Source organism: Lynx canadensis, chromosome A1 (assembly GCF_007474595.2).
Source record: "Lynx canadensis isolate LIC74 chromosome A1, mLynCan4.pri.v2, whole genome shotgun sequence".
NCBI classification, from domain to species: Eukaryota; Metazoa; Chordata; class Mammalia; order Carnivora; family Felidae; genus Lynx; species Lynx canadensis.
In genome coordinates this window covers 156,924,058-156,946,121 of record NC_044303.2, presented here as the reverse complement: position 1 = coordinate 156,946,121, position 22,064 = coordinate 156,924,058, and the positions used below count along the sequence as shown (strand labels likewise).

At 36.4% G+C, this 22,064-nt stretch overlaps 1 protein-coding gene across 3 annotated transcripts in view; it reads right to left on the bottom strand.

Moving 5' to 3' along the window:
- The window catches only part of SLF1 (SMC5-SMC6 complex localization factor 1), a 91,200-nt gene that overhangs the window by 62,322 nt on the left and 6,814 nt on the right, over positions 1–22,064 (bottom strand). For all 3 annotated transcript variants that reach the window (XM_032593678.1, XM_032593680.1, XM_032593679.1), the window contains exons 2-5: positions 16,214–16,327; positions 15,979–16,054; positions 14,637–14,877; positions 2,309–2,471 (exon numbers count right to left, since the gene is read on the bottom strand). In XM_032593678.1, coding sequence (XP_032449569.1) covers positions 2,309–2,471; positions 14,637–14,877; positions 15,979–16,054; positions 16,214–16,327 — 594 coding nt within the window. The remainder of the gene's footprint in view (positions 1–2,308; positions 2,472–14,636; positions 14,878–15,978; positions 16,055–16,213; positions 16,328–22,064) is intronic.

Genomic DNA, 22,064 nt, shown 5'->3' with positions numbered 1-22,064 from the left:
GTAGATCAGATAGGATGCTTTTGGCTGCAAGTAATAAAAAACCAATTCAAAGTAATATAAATAACACAGTCGTGTTTTACAGCACAGAATGGTAATGTGGTCCAGGGCCAAGACAGGTTTTAGTGTTGGCTGATCTAGTAACTCAAGTATCTCTGTAAGGATCCACATTGTTTGTATACTTTGCTATCTACAAGGCTGGTTTATTCCTAAGGTTACCTCTCCTCATGGTCAAAAATTGGCTGCTAGTAATAATTTAGATTACATTATTCCATGTTCACATTTAGCAGGAGCCAGGATGCCAGTGGTGGTCTTTTCAGAAGAATGAAGAAACTTCCCAGAAACTCTTACATACCACTCTTCATGTCTCATGGATCAAAACTGGCTCACATGCCCACTCCAAGAACCATCATTATCAAGGACGATGAGATCATCCATAGTGCAAGCAGATCCATCCCTTGAACTAAGGTCAAATTTCCAATCTACATTGCTGCTACTCAGTAGGGAAAGGTAATTCTAGAGTAATATATTACATCTACTCTTGGAAGACCCAGAGATATTTCATAATTTCTCTGTTTACCTAATAAAACTGAGAACCCATGTGCCAAGCTTTATACAAGATGACTTGGATATAATCATGGAAAAGTCAGACATCTTGATGACATGGTTCTTCTGGTTTAGATGGGGAAAACAGACATTAACCAAGTAATCAGCCAGCTGATTAATTACAAATGTGGTAAGAACTATAAAGCAAAATAATGCTATGAGAACAATTATAGGTGAACCTATTTTAGCAAAGGGTAAGGGAGGCTTCCTTGAAGAGGCATCATTCTAACTGCAACTTGAATGATGAACGGACAGAAGGCACGCAGGCACAGGGAGTGAGAGAATACCGGGGAAGGCTTTTTCAGGCAGAAGGAAGTTTTGTTATTGATAGCTGAGTGCAGAAAAGTAGAGCAGGATATGCCTTAAAGGCAGGACTGACAAGGATTCTGTGGGGAACTTTTAAGCCATTGTTACAAGTTTAGGACTTTATCCTAAAGGCAATGGAAAGCCACTGGAGGGTTAAACAGGACAGTGACAGAATTAGAGATGTTTTAGAGCATTTTGGCTGCTCCTTCTGAAGGAAGAAGAATGGACTAGGAAAAGGTTAAGAGTAATCAGTAGATTAGCAAGAGTTAAAAGGTAGAGTAAAAAGATGAATAATTAAGAGTCTATTCCAGGAGGGCAGGGGAAAGAGGATGAACTCAATATGATGTTAATATAGGAAGAAAAAAGCACAGTGATTCAAGTGGTATTTAAGATAATAAAATCAATAGGATTTGGTGATTGACAAGATGTGGGGAATCAGGGAAAGGAAGGTTTCAAGGATGATTCCCAGGTCTCTAATATAAATTATTAGGTAAAAGGTTATAGCATTTATTGAGATGTTAACATGCAAGGAGCCAGTTTTTCCTAGAAGATCAAAGTGTAGTTTTTAGACACACTGAGGTTTCTCTTTTACCTTGAGTGACTCTTCTTAAAAATTCTTATCTCCAGACAATTCCTTCTAGGACTGTTCCAATTCAAACAACTTAAGAAGTGGTATTTGCACAAAGTGGGAAGAGGGAGGCAGAGGAATAGGACAGAACAGTATTTCTAAATCCTTAGAAATAGCGTCCTCCTTTCCCATGGGAAAATTACAAATTCTTACATGATACTACATGATACTGCTATTTTATTTATACTGACATTAAAATGCTAAAATTGTTTTGTAGTAAACATCACTAAAGCACTGAAAACTAAAAGACTCAATAACACAAATTTAAATTTAACAAGCAAGGGCCTTTCACATTTATCAGAAATATTCTCAAATATTTAAAAAACTGAGAGCTATAGCCTTTAAGAATATGTCATTTTAAATATAGCCGACCCTTGAACAATGTGGAGATTAGGGGCAAGAACACCTCCTGCCAAAGTTCAAACTCCACATATAACTTTCAGCCCCCCAAAGACTTAATAGCCTCTGTTGACCAGACACTGTACCAATATGTAGCTGATTAACATATTATTTTATATTTTGTATGTATTATGTACTATATTCTTGTAACAAAGCTAAAGAAAAAAAATGTTAAAATCATAAATAAAATACACTTATAGTACTCAACTTACTGAAAAATCTGTTTATAAAGTGGATCTGTGCAGTTCAAGGGTCAAATGTATTTCTAATCATTGTATTTTTAAAATTCAGAACATAATTTTTAACATATTTCACAATATCAATATTTTATAAAATAAACACTCAAAAATGTTTACCATTTATTTTGCTTACCTCTAAAAGAAAATCCCCTAGATACTGAATTGGATAAAATGGAGCTTTAAAGTTGTCTTTTTCTTGCTCATACTTGATTCTTGCATTACTGGCAATCACATGAGTTATTTCACTTGGTGAGCTTTTTGGTAAAATAACATTTGCTTTTCCAGCCTCCAGAACTCTAAATAAAAATGTAAATAGTATAGAAAGTATTTTTTTAAAGTATATTCAGTCACATCATCTAAATCAATTACTTCCTTAGAGTAGGAGTAGAACTTTCTGAAAGAATTAAGTGCCCCTGGGCTATGTGAGTGTCATGGAGAATAAGTACTATAGTGATTTCTTAAATTATAAGTTGTTCAAAGATGTTGAAGAAATCATGATATTCTTTTTGCTTATCCATTTCTTGATATGGGAAATATTTTTAAGAATCAAGAATACTGACTTTATTCCCTAAGGAAAAGTCACCTCCTTAAGTCCAAAGAATAATGAAAGAAGTTTAGGGATGTAGCTACCTCAGAAGGCAACATACCTCCAAGGAAATCATTCTAAACCACTAAAAAGGAACTACAGTTGCCAGCATTCTTTTAAAAAATTAGTTTTTGATTAGCTTTTAACATCCCCAAAGTTTCATGAAAGTTCTACTTGTGCCTAGGATATAGAAAGCCACAAGAGAACACTGTTATTACCTAACAATAAGAAAAAGCCAAATAATCTACAGAACCTTTAACCTTTCACGAACCTATCAGAGAACTGAGGTAACAAGCCAACCAAGAAACTTAAATTTCCTTAAGAGTGATAATAATAAGCCCCTTTGTGAAGAGAATGGACAGTCAAAACTATTTCATTTTGCCAGGGTGCTAGAGAGAAGTAGCTGTCATAAAAGTAGTAAGAATCAGATAAAATTCTAACAAATTTAAGAGTCAAGTGCAAGTACCATGACAATTTATAATATTTGGGAGTAAGTGACTCAAGCAAAGTCTGCAGTCAGTTGCAAGCTCTTTGCCATAGGCCTCTATTAAGCATTTATGAAAAAGAATTAGGGCAGATACCAATGGGAGTCCCTACTCGTAGCACAGGTGGGTCAGTGGGGATTGGCTGCCATCAAGAGATAGACCTAAAACTAGGTCCACTTCCCTGGATTCTTCTCTCATACATCTTAAGTCATGTGGTTAAGGTAAGAAGTCTTATACTTTCAGAACCCAGGAAAAGATGCACAGCTTCTGTTGGGAGAGTGTAAGTAAAACCCATGCGCCTTTGGGAAAGGAACAGGAAAATCTGCTGCACAACCCAAAAAATAATTCACTATTTCTAGATAAGAAACAGAAACAAAAGCCATTTGTCCCTGCAGAAGGGACAGAAAAAATGCCAGCCAAACCTAGGTTCCTGCATCAATAGAAAGCAAAGATCTAATACTGGGACATAGGCTAGAAATTCTCTGTTGTCAAAACCCTAACACATACAAGGCAGAATTTCTCTGCCATGAGGGACTGAGACACAAATATTAACAAAGTCCCAACCTCAGAGACCAAGAACACAAAGAATGCTTAAAACTGAAGCATATCCAGGGGTGCCTGGGTGGCTCAGTCGATTAAGTGTCTGACTCTTGATTTCAGCTCAGATCTTGATCTTGGCGTCATGAGTTCAAGCCCCACATTGGGCTCCAAGCTGGGCATGGAGCCTACTTTAAAAAAAAAAAAGAAAGAAAAAGACTGAAGTCTTTCTAGCAGAACCAAAAACACATTCACTCTTACCCCCAACCAGCTAGATATTAGTAACAAGCAAGACAGGGAGACAATGATGACAGAGTCCTTCTGTGACCTAGCAATGCAGGGACTATTGAAAGCTGAAAGTGAGAAACATTGATTAAAACCCCTCCAGCAACCCAGGTCCCATGCCAAGGACAAAGAAACTGTATTCCATCTACCGCTGGAGTAATCAGAAAGGATGCATTGAAGTAACTATAGCATTAACAAAACCCAGTGCCTGCTCAACAACTGACAAGATTAACTACCCATACTAACTACTTTACAGAAAAAGTAAGCCCATTGTTGGATAGAAGTATTTACCTCAACCCCTATTGTACTGTGATATCTAAACATGCAATAAAAAAGACATACACAAAAAGCAGGAAAAACAAACCACTGTCAAGAGACAAAGCAATATAAAGCATAGAGAGATGATTCACTTGTTGAAATTACCAGAAAGTGACTTTAAAATAACTATGACTGTGGGGTGCCTGGGTGGCTCAGTGGGTTAATAAGCCTCTGACTTCGGTTCAGGTCATGATCTCACGGTTCATGAGTTTGAGCCCCACGTCCGGCTCTGTGCTGACAGCTTGGAGCCTGGAGCCTGCTTCAGATTCTGTGTTTCCCTCTCTCTCTGCGCCTCCCATGCTCATGTTCTACGTCTCTCTCTCAAAAATAAATAAAAATTAAAAAAAAAACCAACAACAACACTAAAATAACTATGACTGAAATGTTATACAATGGATAAAGTGATCAAATTGCATTAAGAGATTAGGAACTGTGCATAGGGTACATTAAAAATGGTAGAGGGGAACCTGAGTGGCTCAGTTGGTTAAGCGACTGACTCTTGATGTCAGCTCAGGTCATGATCTCACGGTTTCTGAGATCCAGCCCAGGACCAGGCTCTGTGCTGACAGTGCGGGGCTTGCTTGGGCCTCTCTCTCTTCCTCTCTCTCTGCCCCTCCCCTACTCTCTCTCTCTCAAAACAAACAAACAAACAAACAAACAAACAAAGAAAACAAAATAGTTTAAAAATGATCCATGATTCCAAGATCATGGAATCAAGGTTTGCCTCGATATCTGCACTGGGTGTGAAGCCTGTTTAGGATTCTCCCTCCTGCTCCTTCTGGCAGTTCCCCACTTGTGCAGGTGTATGCACATGCTCTCTCTCTCAAAAAAAAAAAAAAAAAAAAAAAACTGATAGAAATAAAAGTTACTGTCAAAACAATAATCTTTTTGACAGGCTAATGAATAGATTGCAAACAAATGAAAAGGTAATGAACTTGATGATAGGTCAATAGAAATTATCCAACTGAAAACACAAAAATGGGAAAAAAAGTTAAAAACAAAACAGAACATGCATAAACTGTGGAAATGAATTAAATGGTCTTAAACAAAGGTAACAGAGTGCAAGAAAAAGAACCCAACAGAAGAATTTAAAACTTGGTGGCTGAGAATTTTCCGTAGTTAATAAAAGATAAAAAAAACTACATGTCCAAGAAGCTCAGAGAACCCCATGCAAATGACATAAATAATTAGAAAATAATACACACACCCCCCCACACACACAAAAATTGCCAAAAAAAAGGTAATATATTTTTAAATTTTAATTTCCAATTGTTCATCACTAGAATATAAAAACACCACTAATTTTGTACAGTGACTTATTATCCCGTCATCTTGCTGAATTCACTAGTTAGTTCTAACAGCTTTTCTGGGTAAATTATTTATTATATGACCATACCTTTTAGAAATAAAGACATTTTTATTTCTTTATATCTGACTCCATTCCTCTTATTCTTTTTGTCTTACTATATTGCCTAGTACCTGTAGCAAAATGCTGAAAAGAAATGGTCAGAGTGAGCATCCATTTCTTCATTCCTATTTAGGGAGGGAAAAAAATCCATGATATGTAGTTTATATATTTTTACAGTTGTCAGTTTTGCACATTGAAGACACAAAATTTTTAAAATATCTGAAGAATCTGCAATTATTAAAAATGGATAATACACTATGATGAAGTACAGTTTATCTCAGGAATACAAATTTGGTTTAACATTTAAATTGGTCAGGGGAGGAGTTAAGATGGTGGTGTACTAGGCAGACCCTGGAAGTCTCGTCCCCGGAACACAGCTACATCAACATCAAATCATTGTGAACACCTAGGAAATCAATCTGCGGATTAAGTGAAGACTCTGTATAACATCAAGGAGAGAATGTGGCAGGTATGCGGTGCAGAGAGGGGAACGGGGAGAGAGAAAAGCCACAATGCTGCAGGAGGTGGGAGGCCTTTTCACAGAGAGGAGAGAGAGTAGGTTGTTGGGTTTGCGCAAGAAAAGCACTCCTCCAAAACCACTGATGGGGGAATCAAGAGGAACTGACTATCCCAAGTTTCTGCAACAGTGGAGCTGAAATTCTGAGTTTCTGGAAGTTTGTGCCATTCGCTGGAGTAGACCTGGGTGGGCAGCAGTGCTTCTGGGGAGAAAGACGGGAAGACTGGGAATGGACAGCATGATGGGGGGATCCCCTGGGTCACAATGGGAGAGAAAGTTCCCCTTCCTGGAGTACACTTGGAAGACTGTATATTGCCTCTACAAGGACAAAAGACCCGGCTGGCACCTTTAAGCAACCTTCCTATGACAGAGACAGAAGTGTACACAGAAGGTGGTTAAAGTGCTCACAGCTTTTTGCTGTGCTTCTCTCTAACCTCCATGGGACTGCCCAGCCAAGGGACTACTTTCTGCAACAGAATGGCACCAGGCACATCACCGCAAGGAGGAGCGAGTCCATGCCCTGTTGCGTCCTTTAAGATTTGGAGTTTTGGGGTGCCTGGGTGGCTCAGTTAAGCATCCGACTTCGTCTCAGATCATGATCTCGCAGTCCGTGAGTTTAAGCCCCGTGTTGGGCTTTGTGCTGACAGCTCAGAGCCTGGATCCTGCTCCAGACTCTGTGACTCCCCCTCTCTCTCTGCCCCTTCTGAGCTCATGCTTTGTCTCTCTTTCTCAAAAATAAATAAATATTTAAAAATTTGTTTAATTAAAAAAAAGTAAGAAGATTTGCAATTTTGAATCTCTGTTCTGTGCCAAAGATGAAACATAGGAGAGCTAGATGCTGGGCAAGTCCACGGCCCAGGCATAGAAGGGTTGAGGGCAGGGATCTGATGGAAGCCTGGGACACAGAAGGGGAGAATGTACACTTGTGAGGGCTTCCTGAACAGCAGCAGGTGCAAGCTTTCCTTCCCAGGGACCAGAGAGCAGGTGAAGCCATCTTTTCCCACCCACCAGCATGGTCAGACTTCAGCAAGCAACATAGTGCTGCCAGTAGACGCTGGAGCCACATACATCAAAACTCACTTTTCTGTGCCCTATAGGGAAATCTTTACAAGAGCCGGTCTGATTGTTAGACAGCGCAGCTGGCCTCTCCCCCAGAGGACCAATAAAGGACCCCCACATGCACCAAGTCTACTGATCATAGAGTGCTCCAAAGCGTCAGCTTCAGTTCTGGTGGAAATAAGATCAGGCTTTTTTTCTTTCTTTCCTTTTTGAATCAGGATTATAATTTCTTTGTTCATTTGTTTTTTGTTTGTTTCTTTCCTTTTCTTTTTTGGATCTTTTTTTTTTTTTTTTGCTTTCTTTTTCTGTGGAATCTGGTTTTTTTTTTTTGTCCATTTTCTTTTTGTTTGTCCGTTTTTGTTGTTGTTGTTATTGTTATTCTTTTTCCTGCTCTAGTTTTTGTAGAAGACTTTTCTTTCCTTTTTTAAATCAGGCTTATTATAACAAACGAATCAAAGCACATCTTGTTAATGGTCCAAACACTCCCCACTACAAGCAAAGAGGAACTCTGCAAAGGACTGACCTGGGGAAAAGAACAGCCAAATCACAATAGCAGAGTGCACAGGGCATATACCAGAAACACTTCTTAAAGTGCCAGGCCCTGGACAGTGTATATCCCCCTTCTTAATATAGCATTACACTCAGGAGCAGAAAACAAAACAAGTTTTTATATACCATGTAAAAGACAGAAACCTAGACAAAATGTTAAGACAGAAGAATTCTATTCCCAAGAAAGATCAGGAAGAAACTAAAACCAGGGATTTGCCTAAAACAGATATAAGTGATATACCTGAACAAGAATTTAGAACAATAGTGATAAGAACACCAGCTAGTTGAAAAAAATCATAGAAGACTCCAGAGAAACCCTTGCAGTAGAGATAAAAGACTTAAAACTACTCAGGCCGAAATAAAAATGCTATAATTGAGATGCAAATCCTACTGGATATAATTACAATGAGAATGCAAGATGCAGAGAATCAGATAGGTAAATAGAAGATAAAATTATGGAAAAGAACCAAGCTAAAAAGGAGAGGTCAAGAAATAAGTGACTCTCTAAAACGCAGTAAGATTCGTATCATAGGAGTCCCAGAAGAAGAGCTGGAAAAAGGGATAGAAAGTTTATTTGACCAAATTATGGCTTAGAACTTCCATAATCTGGGGAAGAAAACAGGCATTATTCAAGTATAAGAGGCAAAGAGAACTCCCCTTGAAATCAACAAAAACAGGTCAACACCAAAACATACATTATAGTGAAACTTAGAAAATAAAAAGATAAAGAGAGAACTCTGAAAGTAGCTACGGACAAAAGGTCCTTAACAGACAAAGGTAGACACACATAAGGTGAGCAGCAGACCTATCCACAGAAGCTTGTCAAACCAGAAGGGAGTAGCATGATACACATAACATGCTAAAGGGGAAAAATATGCAGCCAAAAGAATACTTTATCCAGCAACGATATCATTGAGAATAGAAGGAGAGATAAGGAGTTTCTAAGACAAGCAAAAACTAAAGTTCTTGAACACTAAACCAGCTCTGCAAGGATTATTAAAGGGGACCCTTGGAGCAGGAAAGAGACCAAAAGCAACAAAGACTAGAAAGGAACAGAGACAATCTATAGGCACAGTGACTTTACAGGGAATACAAAAGCACTAAATTCATATCTATCAATAATTATTCTGAATATAAATGGACTAAATTCTCCAATCAAAAGACACAGCATATCAGAATGGACAAAAACAACAAGACCCAACTATATGTGCTTACAAGAGACTTATTTTACACCCAAAGACACCTTCAAATTGAAAGTGGGGGGGGGGATGGAGAATCATTTATCATGCTAATGGATATCAAAAGAAAGCTGGAGTAACCATACTTAGACAAACTAGATTTTGAACAAAAGACTATATAAGAGATGAAGAAGGGCACTATGTCATAATAAAGGGGTATATCCAACCAGAAGATCTAACAATTGTAAATACTTATGCCCCTAAATTGAAAGCAGCCAAATGTATAAATGAATTAATAACAAAGAAATTCATCGATAATCACATAATAGCAGGGGATTTTAACACCCCACTTACAGCAATGGACAGATCATCTAAGGAGATCAACAGGCAAATAATGACTTTGAATGACACACTGGACCAGATGGACTTAACATATATTCACAACATTTCACCCTAAAGCAGCAGAATACAAACTCTTTTTAAGTGCACATATTCTCCAGAATAGATTCACATTGGGTTACAAATCAGGCCTCAACCAGTACAAAAAGACTGAGATCATATCAGGCATATTTTCAGACCACAACGCTGTGAAACTTGAAGTCACTCATGAGAAAAAATTTGGAAAGACCACCAATACATGGAGGTTAAAGAATATCTTATTAAAGAATGAATGGGTTAACCCAGAATATTAAGGAAGAAATTAAAAAATACATGAAAGCCAAAGAAAATGAAAACATGACAGTCTAAAACCTTTGGGATGCAGCAAAGGCGGTCCTAAGAGGGAAGTATATAGCAATTCAGGCCTTCCTCAAAAAGGAAGCAAAGTCTCAAATACACAACCTAGCCTTACACCTAAAGGATCTGGAAAAATAACAGTAAATGAAGCCCAAAACCAACAGAAAAAGGGAAATAATAAAATTTAGAGCTGAAATAAATCACATAGGAATAATTAAAAAAAAAAAAAGGTAGAACAGATAGATAAAACTAATAGCTGGTTCTTGAACAGAACCATAACCAGTAAAGAAATTCAATCAGTAATGAAAAATCTCCCAACAGACAAGAGTCCAGGGCCAGATGACTTCCCAGGGGAATTCTACCAAACATTTAAAGAAATAATACCTATTTTTTCAAAACCATTCTAAAAAACAGAAACAGAGGGAAAACTTCCAAACTCATTCTATGAGGCCAGTATTTCCTTGATTCCAAAACCAAAGAAGTCACTAAAAAGGAGAATTACAGACCAATATCCCTGATGTACATGAAAACAAAATTCTCTACAAGATACTAGCAAGTCCAAGAGTACATTAAAAGAATTATCATAAATCAATGTCATATATTAATAAAAGAAACGATAACCAAATGATCCTCTCAATAGATGCAGAAAAAGCATTTGACAAAATACAGCATCCTTTTATTCGTAAACACCCTCAAGAAAACAGGGATAAAAGGAATGTATCTCAACATCATAAAGGCCATAATAGAAAGACTAACAACTACTCTCATCCTCAGTGGGGAAATCTTAACAGCTTTCTCCCTAACGTCAGGAACAAGAAAGGGCCATCCACTCTCACCAGTGTTGTTCAACATAGTACTAGAAATCCTAACCTCAGCTATCAGACAACAAAAAGAAAAGGCATTCAAACTGGCAAGGAAGAAGTCAAACTCTCACTCTCTGCAGATGACTTGATCCTTTATCTGGAAAACCTGAAATACTCCACCAAAAAATTGCCAGAACTGATACACGAATTCAGCAAAGTGGCAGGATACAAAATCAATGTGAGAAAATTTGCTGCATTTTATACACCAATAATGAAGCAGCAGAAGGAGAAATTAAGGAATTGATCCCATTTACAACTGCACCAAAAACCTTAAGACTAGGAATAAATCCAACCAAAGAGGTAAAAGATCTGTACTCTGAAAACTATAGAACACTTATGAAAGAAACTGAAGATGACACAAAGAAATGGAAGAACATTCCATGCTTATGAATCAGAAGAGCAAATATTGTTAAAATGTCTATACTACTGAAAGCATTCTACACATTCAGTGCAATCCCCAGTGTAAAATACCAGTGCAAATCCCCAGTGCAAAATACCACCAGCATTTTTCTTTTTTTTCTTTTTTTTTTTTAATTTTTTTTTTCAATGTTTATTTATTTTTGGGACAGAGAGAGACAGAGCATGAACGGGGGAGGAGCAGAGAGAGAGGGAGACACAGAATCGGAAACAGGCTCCAGGCTCTGAGCCATCAGCCCAGAGCCTGACGCGGGGCTCGAACTCCCGGACCGCGAGATCGTGACCTGGCTGAAGTCGGACGCTTAACCGACTGTGCCACCCAGGCGCCCCATCATTTTTCACATAGCTAGAGCAAACAATCCTAAAATTTGTATGGAACCAGAGAAGAACCTGAATAAGCAAAGTTATGCTGAAAAAGAAAACCAAAGCTGAAGGCATCACAATTCCAGACTTCAAGTTACATCACAAAGCTGTAGTCATCAAGACAGTATAACACTGGCACAAAAACAGACACAGAGATCCACGGAACAGAATAGAAAACCCGGAAATACACCCACATCTATATGGTCAACTCATCTTCGACAAAGCAGGAAAGAATATCCAATGGGAAAGATAATCTCTTCAACAAATAGTGTTGGGAAAACTGGACAGCAACATGCAAAGGAATGAAATTAAGCCACTTTCTTATACCACACGCTAAAATAAATTTAAAATGGATCAAAGACCTAAATGTGAGACAGGAAACCATCAAAATCCTACAGGAGAGCACAGGCAACCATTTTTTGACCAGAGCTGTAGCAACTTCTTACTAGACACATCTCCAGAGGCCAGGAAAACAAAAGCAAACATGAACTAGTGGGACTTCACCAGGATAAAAAGTTTCTGCACAGCTAGGAAACAATCCATAAAACTAAAAGTCAGCCTAGAGAATGGGAGAAGATATTTGCAAATGACATTATCTAGTAAAGAATTAGTATCCAAAACCTATAAAGAGCTTATCAAACACCCAAAAAACCCAAAAAATCCAGTAAAGAAATAGGCAGAAGACATGAATAAATACTTCTCCGAAGAAGACATACAAATGGCTAACAGCCACATGAAAAAATGCTCAACATCACTCATCATCAAGAAAATACAAATCAAAACCACAATGAGATACCACCTCACAACTATTGGAATGGCTAAAATTAATAACTCAAATCAAGAGATACTGGCAAAGATGTGGGAAAAGGGGAACCTGCTTACCTGTTGGTGGGAATGCAAACTGGCGCAGGCACTCTGGAATACAGTATGGAGGTTCCTCAGAAAGTTAAAGCTAGAACCACGCTATGGTCCAACACTTACACTACTAGGTATTTATCTAAAGGATACAAAAATACTGATTTGAAGGGGCACATGCAGCCCAATATTTATAGCAGCACTATAAACAATAGTCACATTATGGAAAGAGACTAAATGTCCATCAACTGATAAATGGATAAAGAAGATCTGGTAAATACATACAATGAAATATTACCCAGCCATTAAAAAGAATGAAATCTTGCCACTGCAAGGACATGAATGGAACTAGAGTATATTATGCTAAATGAAGCAAGTCAGTTAGAGAAAGACAAATATCATAATTTCACTCATATGTGTGTGGCATTTAGGAGACTAAACAGATTAACATAGGGGAAGGGAAGGAAAATAAAATTAAGATAAAAATAGGGAGAGGCAAACCATAAGAGACTCTTAACTAAGGAGAACAAACTGAGGGGTGCTGGAGGGGAAGTAGGAGGGAGGATGGGCTAAACGGGCTAAGGAAGGCACTTGTAGGGATGAGCACTGGGTGTTATCTGTAAGTGATGAATAACTAAATTCTATTCCTGAAACCAATACTACACTGTATGTAACTAACTGGAATTACATATAATCAAAATAATTTACCATATTAACAGAGTAAAGGAAAAATGCTGATTATCTCAACAGATGCAACAGCATATGTTCAATATTTATATCATGAAAACTGTAATACCTTAATGACAGAATCAAAGACTTGGAGAGATATGGTGTATATAGGTAGGACAACTCAGTATTGTTAAGATCTCAATTCTTCCCAATTTGACCTATAGATCCAATAAAATCCTAATCAGAATCCCAGCTGTTTTTTTTTTTTGTAGGAATTGACAAGGTGGTTCTAAAATGTATAAGGAAATAAATATTCCAGAATCACCAAAAACATTTTGAGTAAGACAAATTTGGAGGACTCGCTCCACCTGACTTCATGACTCATTATAAAGCTACAGGAACCAAAACTGTATGTTTTTGGTATAAGGCAGACACAGACACCAGTGGAGTAAAAAGCCCAGAAATACACAACTACAGTCAAGTGATATTTGGACAACAGTGTCAAAGTAATTGCACAGCAACTGAAATCTTACACAACTTCAGAAAATAGTTTGGCATTTTCCTATAATGTTAAATATACAACTGCCATCTCAGCAATTTCGTTCTTGGTATTTACCCAAGAGAGATAAAAACAAATATACGTGAAGACTTGTACTCAAATGTTCATGGCAGCTTTGTTTATATTAGCACAAATGAAAAAAACAAAAACAAAGACAAAAAACAAATGTCTATCAATGGGTGAATAAACAGCAATACATCTGCTAAGTGAAATACTACTAAGCAACAAAAAGTAATGAACCTGGATGATACAATAACCTGGATGAATCTCAAAAATAATGAGTTAAGCAAATGAAACTATATCAAAGGAGTATATACAGAATTCCATTCACATGAACTTAAAAAAAAAAAAAAGAAAAATTTAATGTGTGGTGGGTGACACAAAGGAAGTTAATGGTTGTCTTACAGTGGTGGGGCAAAATTAAATGTGCAATGACACAAGGGAACATTATAGAATTACATAATTGTTACAGATCTTGACAGTGGTGTGGGTGTGGGGAAACATGGGTATATAAATTTGTCCAAATTCATCAAAATGTATACTTAAAATGTATACATTTTACTTACCTATAAATAAAACTTCTGTACAGGTGACAAAAGGCCCTTGCATCACCCCTAATAGTTATCACAGTCCCAGAATACAGTTTACTCAGAAGACTTTTAAAAATACGATGTAAAAAACAGGAAGAAACAAAGGAAACAGTATGAACCATGAAGCCTGCACTATATAGACCCAGAAAAAGCCTCAGTAATACTTATAAAAATTTAAATTACTTCAAAACTAAAATCAAAATCTTTTAAGTTTTATTTTGCTTAAGTTACCCAAAACAAATAACATGGAAAGTTAAACAGAAACCCTAAGAGTAATCTAAATCAATACTATAAAATAGATTTTGTTCTAGTAGACACATATACTTAAATGTACAGAATGACTTAACTCTGAGTTTAAAGAGTAAATCATCATGGCTCAATTGGACTAAATCACAAATTTCAAAGAAATTCAAAAAGGTATTCATGCAAACCAAAATTGTTTTTTTTTGTTCATTGCTTTAGCTTTCATGAGATTGAACTCATCTTACCTTACAAGAGAATCACTTCGTTTATCAGCTCTAACAAGGAGGACAACTTTCCATCTATGGAAGGCTCCTGGAGCACCAGTGCGTTTCAGCTCTTCACGCCATCTTTTAGGTGCAGATTGCATTTGAGGCGAATAATGAGAGTCTTTTTCAATTTTATAGCCCCATTCATAAGTTGTTTCATCAAGCCATCTGCCACTTTTGGCACTATGAATTATGTAGTCCTTAGTTAGTACCCACTTTCCTAGAAAGCAAATCAACTGTCAGTCACAAAATAATTTTGGTTCTAATGAATGGTAAACAATAAGGACTAAAAATCAAATAAAGTTTGACCTTTTTCAACATGAGACCTTTAGGCTATGTTGCCAACACGATCTTTGAATTATGTTTGTTTCCCCAAATTTTTGGTAGAGGGTTACAATGTCACTGAACATTGTATGTAATTTTTCCCATAATAATTCTAAGTCTAAAAACATTACTGAAGAAAATACAAACCCAAGGCTTAATAAAATACATGTGGTATTACTTAAATTATGTCTACTGTTACTATTCACCAATTTGGCTGAGATTTGTATTTTTCCTCCTATGCTAATAACTTTTGCAATGATGTTTACAGCAATGTTACACTTTGTAAAAGAAATTTACAAACACTCTTGCACCTTCTTTAACTGGGCATCAATAATTGTTTTCAACAGCATGGACAGTATAGGTTTTCATTTTCAGATATAAAAATAAATCCAAGTATCCTTTTGGTGAGTTACTCTAAAAAATAATAAATTTACTGGCATTATATATAATTTTTTTCTGAAAATTAGTGGACTGCTGACATGCCAGATCAATCACAGTAAAAGGAACAATAAAAGGAACATCAAGGATGACAAAGATAGACGGGAGGACACTAAATCCCAAGTTGGACTTATGGAATTTAAAATCTTAGAAAAACAAAACAGTGTGATCATTGCTTCATAGCATGGGTGGGAACAGAGGCAGTAGAAGGAGAACAAAGTCTCTTTTCAACGACAGATCAAAGAAAACTTGACTAGAACAGTTCACTGAAGCTTCGTGCCTATCTTTTTTGTTAATTTTTTTTTTTCTGACATAAAACATTTATGTAAGACACTAAGTCTTTGGTAAAGTTAAGGATTTCTGCCTCTTTGATACATTTTCGTGTGTTACAAAGTTTTCCTTAGAAAAATAAAACAAAAAAATATTATAACATATTTTCAGAAAAATATCAGGAAAAACCACATTTATTTGATATAATAAGCATACTATCTTTTGGTGATGAAGGTACTTCTTTTTTCACATGAAGATTTTCATTCAAGGAGGAAAGTAGTTAATTTACCTGCTGCACAAGCTGCTAAAAACTTTTCACTTTTACACAAGCGTTCAGCTATAAGATGTGTACAATTTTTGTATTTCTGGAAGAAAAAAATCCAGTGAAGAAACGTTACTAAGGTAAGATTTCTTTTATAGCACATTTATTTTATTCTTATAATATCAGGAGGACATTTTATCATTCTTAGGCCAATATTATTTTTCAATTCTATTTTAAATAGTTGGTAAGTTTCTGTACTCACCTCACTCTTAATAAAAGTGCAATCTAGTTTTAAAAGCAATTTGCCTAGAGCTTCCTTTTCTTCCATCTTAAATCCTGTCATCTGGATGATATGCTTTGGAGCACCATCTTCCATCTAACATATATACACATAAAGATAAAATATGTTAAAAATATTATTCACAGGATTGACATTATTTTTTTAACTATGAGTGCAAAAATAAAAAAAATAAAACTTAAACATAAAAAGAATTAAACATCTAAGGCTATATTGTCAATACCACTGTTAAGATTGCTTATGTTCAATAGAAATTGGTTTATAAAGTTATCTTCTCAAAATACAACAGTAAATAGATTTTTTTTTCTATCTTGAACACTGAAAGTTTCCATCAGAACATCACTTGACACTAAAACACTGATGAATGAATACAATTCTTCAGAAGGGGATATTTAAACAATACTAGTATAATAATACTAGCTTCGTTTTAAAAGCACTCTTTTTGTTAAGGTCTTATGCAACAAGTACAATATGGACAATGAAACCTAATCTTACCTTATAACAATTTTTAAGGTGCTTATGGATATATATTGAGAGTATGTGTAAGTAAGTAGAGATGATAAAACTTATGGTCCCACATCATTTACACCAAGTAACTTAGTATAGTAGGTACATATAATGAACCTGGATTCTATTCCCAATATACATTTCTTAACTCTGCTATATGTTAGTTTCATCACCTACAAAATAAACTGAAAAAAAAAATCAGTTTTCAAGTTTATTTTATTTTATTTATTTATTTTTTTTATGTTTATTTATTTTTGAGAGAGAGAGACAGAGCAGGGGAGGGGCAGAGAGAGAGGGAGACACAGAATCTGAAGCAGGCTCCAGGCTCTGAGCCATCAGCACAGAACCCGATGTGGGGCTCGAACTCACCAACTGTGAGGTCATGACCTGGGCCCCGAAGTCGAAGTCGGATGCTTAACCAACTGAGCCACCTAGGCGCCCCTTAATCTACATTTTAATAGGAACCTTAATTTTAATAGGAACCTTAATAGGAACCTTAATTTTAATAGGAACCTTAATCTACATTTAATAGGAACCTTAATCTACATTTAAATGTTATTCATAAAACATTTTGTTTTTGAAGAGGCACATTTATTAAGCAAAAAAGATTACACCTCACTGTATTTTTATTTATTTTTTTAAATGTTTTTTTAAAAAAGTTAATTTACTTATTTTGAGAGAGAGAGAGAGAGAGAGAGAGAGAGAGAACAAGCAGGGAGGGTCAGGGAGAGAGAGGATCCCAGGCAGGCTCTGTGCTGCCAGCACTAAGACCAATGTGGGGCTTGAACTCAGAAACTCTGAGACCTTAGCTGAGATCAAGAGTCAGATGCTTTACCTGCTGAGACACTCAGGCGCCCTCACAGTATTTTTAATTAGAATACAGAATTTTGTTTGTTTACATGACATCAGAACTTCAGAACTAGATAGTATCATATAGAAAATCTACTCTTTATAGATGAAGAAAGCAGGGACTAGAGAAATTGGTAATTTTTCATTTCTCTAACAATTATGTCACTATGGCTCTAAATTAGTGTTTAATTAATGCCGTAGAGCAAAAGCAGCTGACCCTTTAAAGACAATTAAAAGGAAACTAAAAAATTATACCTGTTTGAGGCCAGGAATAGTAACAGACAGCTGGTGACAAGTGTTACATAGAACAAGACGAGTGAGTATAAGTGTTCTTTATAGAAAGTCTACTGTCAAAGACCAAACGTATATAGGTACTAAATATATATGAACTATACATACATATATGTATTTAAGTAAAAGTTGAGATTCATTCTTGAGTAAAACCTGAAAGAAAGTCTCACTGTGAACAATTAAAAGCACTATTCAGGGTTAAGAGTGAAGCTTCATTTTCTTTGCTTAAGGTTTCTAAGAGGAAGAACTTCAGCTGGAAATAAGCCTGGTTTCTCTCTACCCTTCATCACTCCTTGCTTTGGGAGGAGAAGTTACCTGAGAGAACTAACTGGATATGTATGCTTTGCTGGACCACCCTCTTGCAAAGACAAGTTCCTATTAATGCTTTCTGACATGTCCCAAGAAACTGCCAGTAGTAATCCTGCAGTGTGGTGGGTAAATGAATTCTGAGATTATGTATTAAGAAGCACACTTGAATTATACAAAGCTAACTCTTCCAAACCAATTTTTAATCAGTAAAAAAGCTGGTATTTTGGCCCAAAAATAATGAATTTTCTTATTTCTCTAGTGGCTCCAAAAGAGGGAAAGGGATGTAATGCATTAACCCTTTAAAATCCTAAAAATCAAGATACTTAACATAAAGAATGTGTCTCTAAGGATAAGGTTCCTCAATGAAACATTTTTTTTAAAGTTAAAAGGTTCTGGTACAAAATTGTAAAATGCACAAAACAGGGCTTGTTATCATATGAAAAACCACTCATGAAAATACAACCAACACTAAGTAAATTATAAGTGGCTTCTTGCAGAAGGAACTCCTTATAAATCTCTTTAACCATGTTTATGGGATATATGACATAGCTGCTGAGTGATAATATCCACTTATATAGACTGGTAATATATAAAAAACTTTACAAAGAATATGCTCTGCTGCTTGAAACAATGACTCAGTTTGATGCAGAACACATTAACACATGTAGAATAAAGCCACAAGTGGATTACAAGGCATATGACCACAAGTAGGGAGAAATGCTGCTTCTATTAATTCTATGGATATAAATAAATCCTTCAGGCAAATTTCCTTTAAAAAATGATAGGTCCTCCTTGAAAAAGAAAGCAAAGCTGGAGGCTTCACAGTTCCAGACTTAAGTTATATTATAAAGCTGTAGTGATCAAAACACTATAGTACTGGCACAAAAATAGACACATCAGTGGAACAGACTACAAAGTCAGAAATGAATCAACAAATATATGGTCAACTAATCTCTGACAAACCAGGAAAGAATATCCAATGGGAAAAAGATGGTCACTTCAACAAATGATGCTGGGAAAACTGGACAGCAACATGCAAAAGAATGAAACTGGAACATTTTCTGACACAGGACACAAAAATAAATTCAGTATGGATGAAAGACCTAAATGTGAGACCTGAAACTATAAAAACCCTAGAGGAGAACAGAGGCAGTAACCTTTTTCTAGATAGGTCTCTTTTTTTTTTTTTTTTTTTTTAAATTTTTTTTTTTTTCAACGTTTTTATTTTTATTTTTGGGACAGAGAGAGACAGAGCATGAACGGGGGAGGGGCAGAGAGAGAGGGAGACACAGAATCAGAAACAGGCTCCAGGCTCTGAGCCATCAGCCCAGAGCCCGACGCGGGGCTCGAACTCACGGACCGCGAGATCATGACCTGGCTGAAGTCGGACGCTTAACCGACTGCGCCACCCAGGCGCCCCAAGATAGGTCTCTTGAGGCAAGGGACAAAAGCAAAAATAAATTATTGGGACTTCATCAAAATAAGCTTCTGCACAGAAAAGTAAACAATCAATAAAACTAAGGCAATTTAGGAACGGGAGAAGACATTTGCAAATGAAATATCTGATAAAGGGTTAGTATCCAAAATATATAAAGAATTTATAGAACTCAACATGCAAAAAAACCCAAATAATCTAATTAGAAAATGGGCAGAAGACATGATAGACATTTTCCTAAAGAACACATCCAGATGGCCAAGAGACACATGAAAAGATGCTCAACATCACTGATCGTTAAGGAAATACAAATCAAAACTATAAGATATCACCTCACACGGGACAGAATGGCTAAAATCAACAATATGAGAAACAACAGCTGTTGGTGAGGATGTGGAGAAAGCAGAACCCTCTTGCACTGTTGGTGAGAATGCAAACTGGTGCAGTCACTCTGGACAACAGTATAGAGGTTCCTCAAAAAGTAAAAAATAGACCTACCCTATGATCCAGCAATTGCAATAGTAGATATTTACCCGAAGAATAAAAAAATATATATACTAATTTTTTTATTGGGGATAAATGTACCCCAATGTTTACAGCAGCATTGTCTATAATAGCCAAATTATGGAAACAGCCCAAGTGTACATAGACTGATGAATGGATAAAGATGTGGTATATATACAATGGAATATTACTCGGCCGTAAAAAAGAATGCCATTTGCAACGACATAGGTGGAGCTAGAGAGTACTATGCTAAGTGAAATAAGTCAGAGACCAACAAATACCATATGATTTCACTCATCGATGTAATTTAAGAAACAAAAATGAGCAAAGTAAAAAAAAAAAGAGAGAGAGAGAGAGAGAGGGAGGCATACCAAAAAACAGACTCTTAACTATACAGAGCAAAATGATGGTTACCACAGGGGAAAGGAGTGGGGGATGGATTAAACAGGTGATAGGGAATAAGGAGTGCACTTGTGATGAACATCAGGTGTTGTAAGGAAGTGCTAAATCATTATACCGTACACCTGAAACCAATATTACACTGTGTTAACTGAAATTTAAATAAAAACATTAAAAAAGAATTAAAAAAACAATTAAAAAAAACAAGCAAAAAAGAAAATGGTAGGTCCTTTTAGAAATACTAGGTAAGTGGGGTGTCCGGGTGGCTCAGTTGGTTGAATGGCCAACTTCAGCTCAGGTCATGATCTCACGGTCCATGAGTTCGAGCCCCACGTTGAGCTCTGTGCTGGCAGCTTGAAGTCTGGAGCCTGGTTTGGATTCTGCGCCTCCCTCTCTCTCTGCTCCTCCCCTGCTTGTGGTCTCTCTCTCTGTCTCTCAAAAATAAATAGATGTTAAAAAAAAAAACAACTAAAAAAAAAAAAGAAATACTAGGTAAGTGAAATTCAACACACCAGTGAAGATCATCTTGGTATTTTCTTTTTTTTTTTTAATGTTTATTTTAGAAAGAGAGAGAGAGAAAGAGCAGGGGAAGGGCAGAGAGGGAGACACAAAATCCCAAGCAGGCTCCAGGTTCTGAGCTGTCAGGGCAGAGCCAGGCACAGGGCTCTAACTCATGGACTAAGAGAGCATGACATGAGCCAAAGTCAGATGCTTAACCAACTGAGCCACTCAGGTGCCCCCCAAAGAATAAAAAAGAATTAAAACAAACAAAAAGAAAATGGTAGGTCCTTTAACAAATATTAGGTAAGTGAGATTCAAAATACTGGTGAAGATCATCTCGGTATTCTAGTGGAAAAGCAATCTAACTTTTTATATTTCTTGAGAGCCACTTTTATCAGAGGAACACAAGTGTTTTAGTCATATTTATATTACCTACTACATTTATTTTGTTTATGTATTTTAAAGATTCAAAAAGCTATTTAGTAGGCTATTCGAAGAAATGTTGCCAAAAGAGAGGCTGATTAGCTTTAAAAACCTAAAATTTTGATCATCTGGCTTTTCTAAAATATTGACATATATAGACTGTTAAATAATCAGAATATACATACGGAAAGCAATGAATACAAAATCACTGTAACATTATTATCCAGAATGTTCTATTTAAAGATTGTCCTTTAAATTTTATTCTTCTGCTTCCTGAGAACTAGATGTTATATAGAACTACAAGGGGGAAAAATACTATATTCCTCTTTTCGATCAGGTTAATTAACAGCTATTCTATAATTGGAATGTTTATTATTATTATTTTTTTTTTAAATTTTTTTTTCAATGTTTTTTATTTATTTTTGGGACAGAGAGAGACAGAGCATGAACGGGGGAGGGGCAGAGAGAGAGAGAGACACAGAATCGGAAACAGGCTCCAGGCTCTGAGCCATCAGCCCAGAGCCTGACGCGGGGCTCGAACTCACGGACCGCGAGATCGTGACCTGGCTGAAGGCGGACGTTTAACCGACTGCGCCA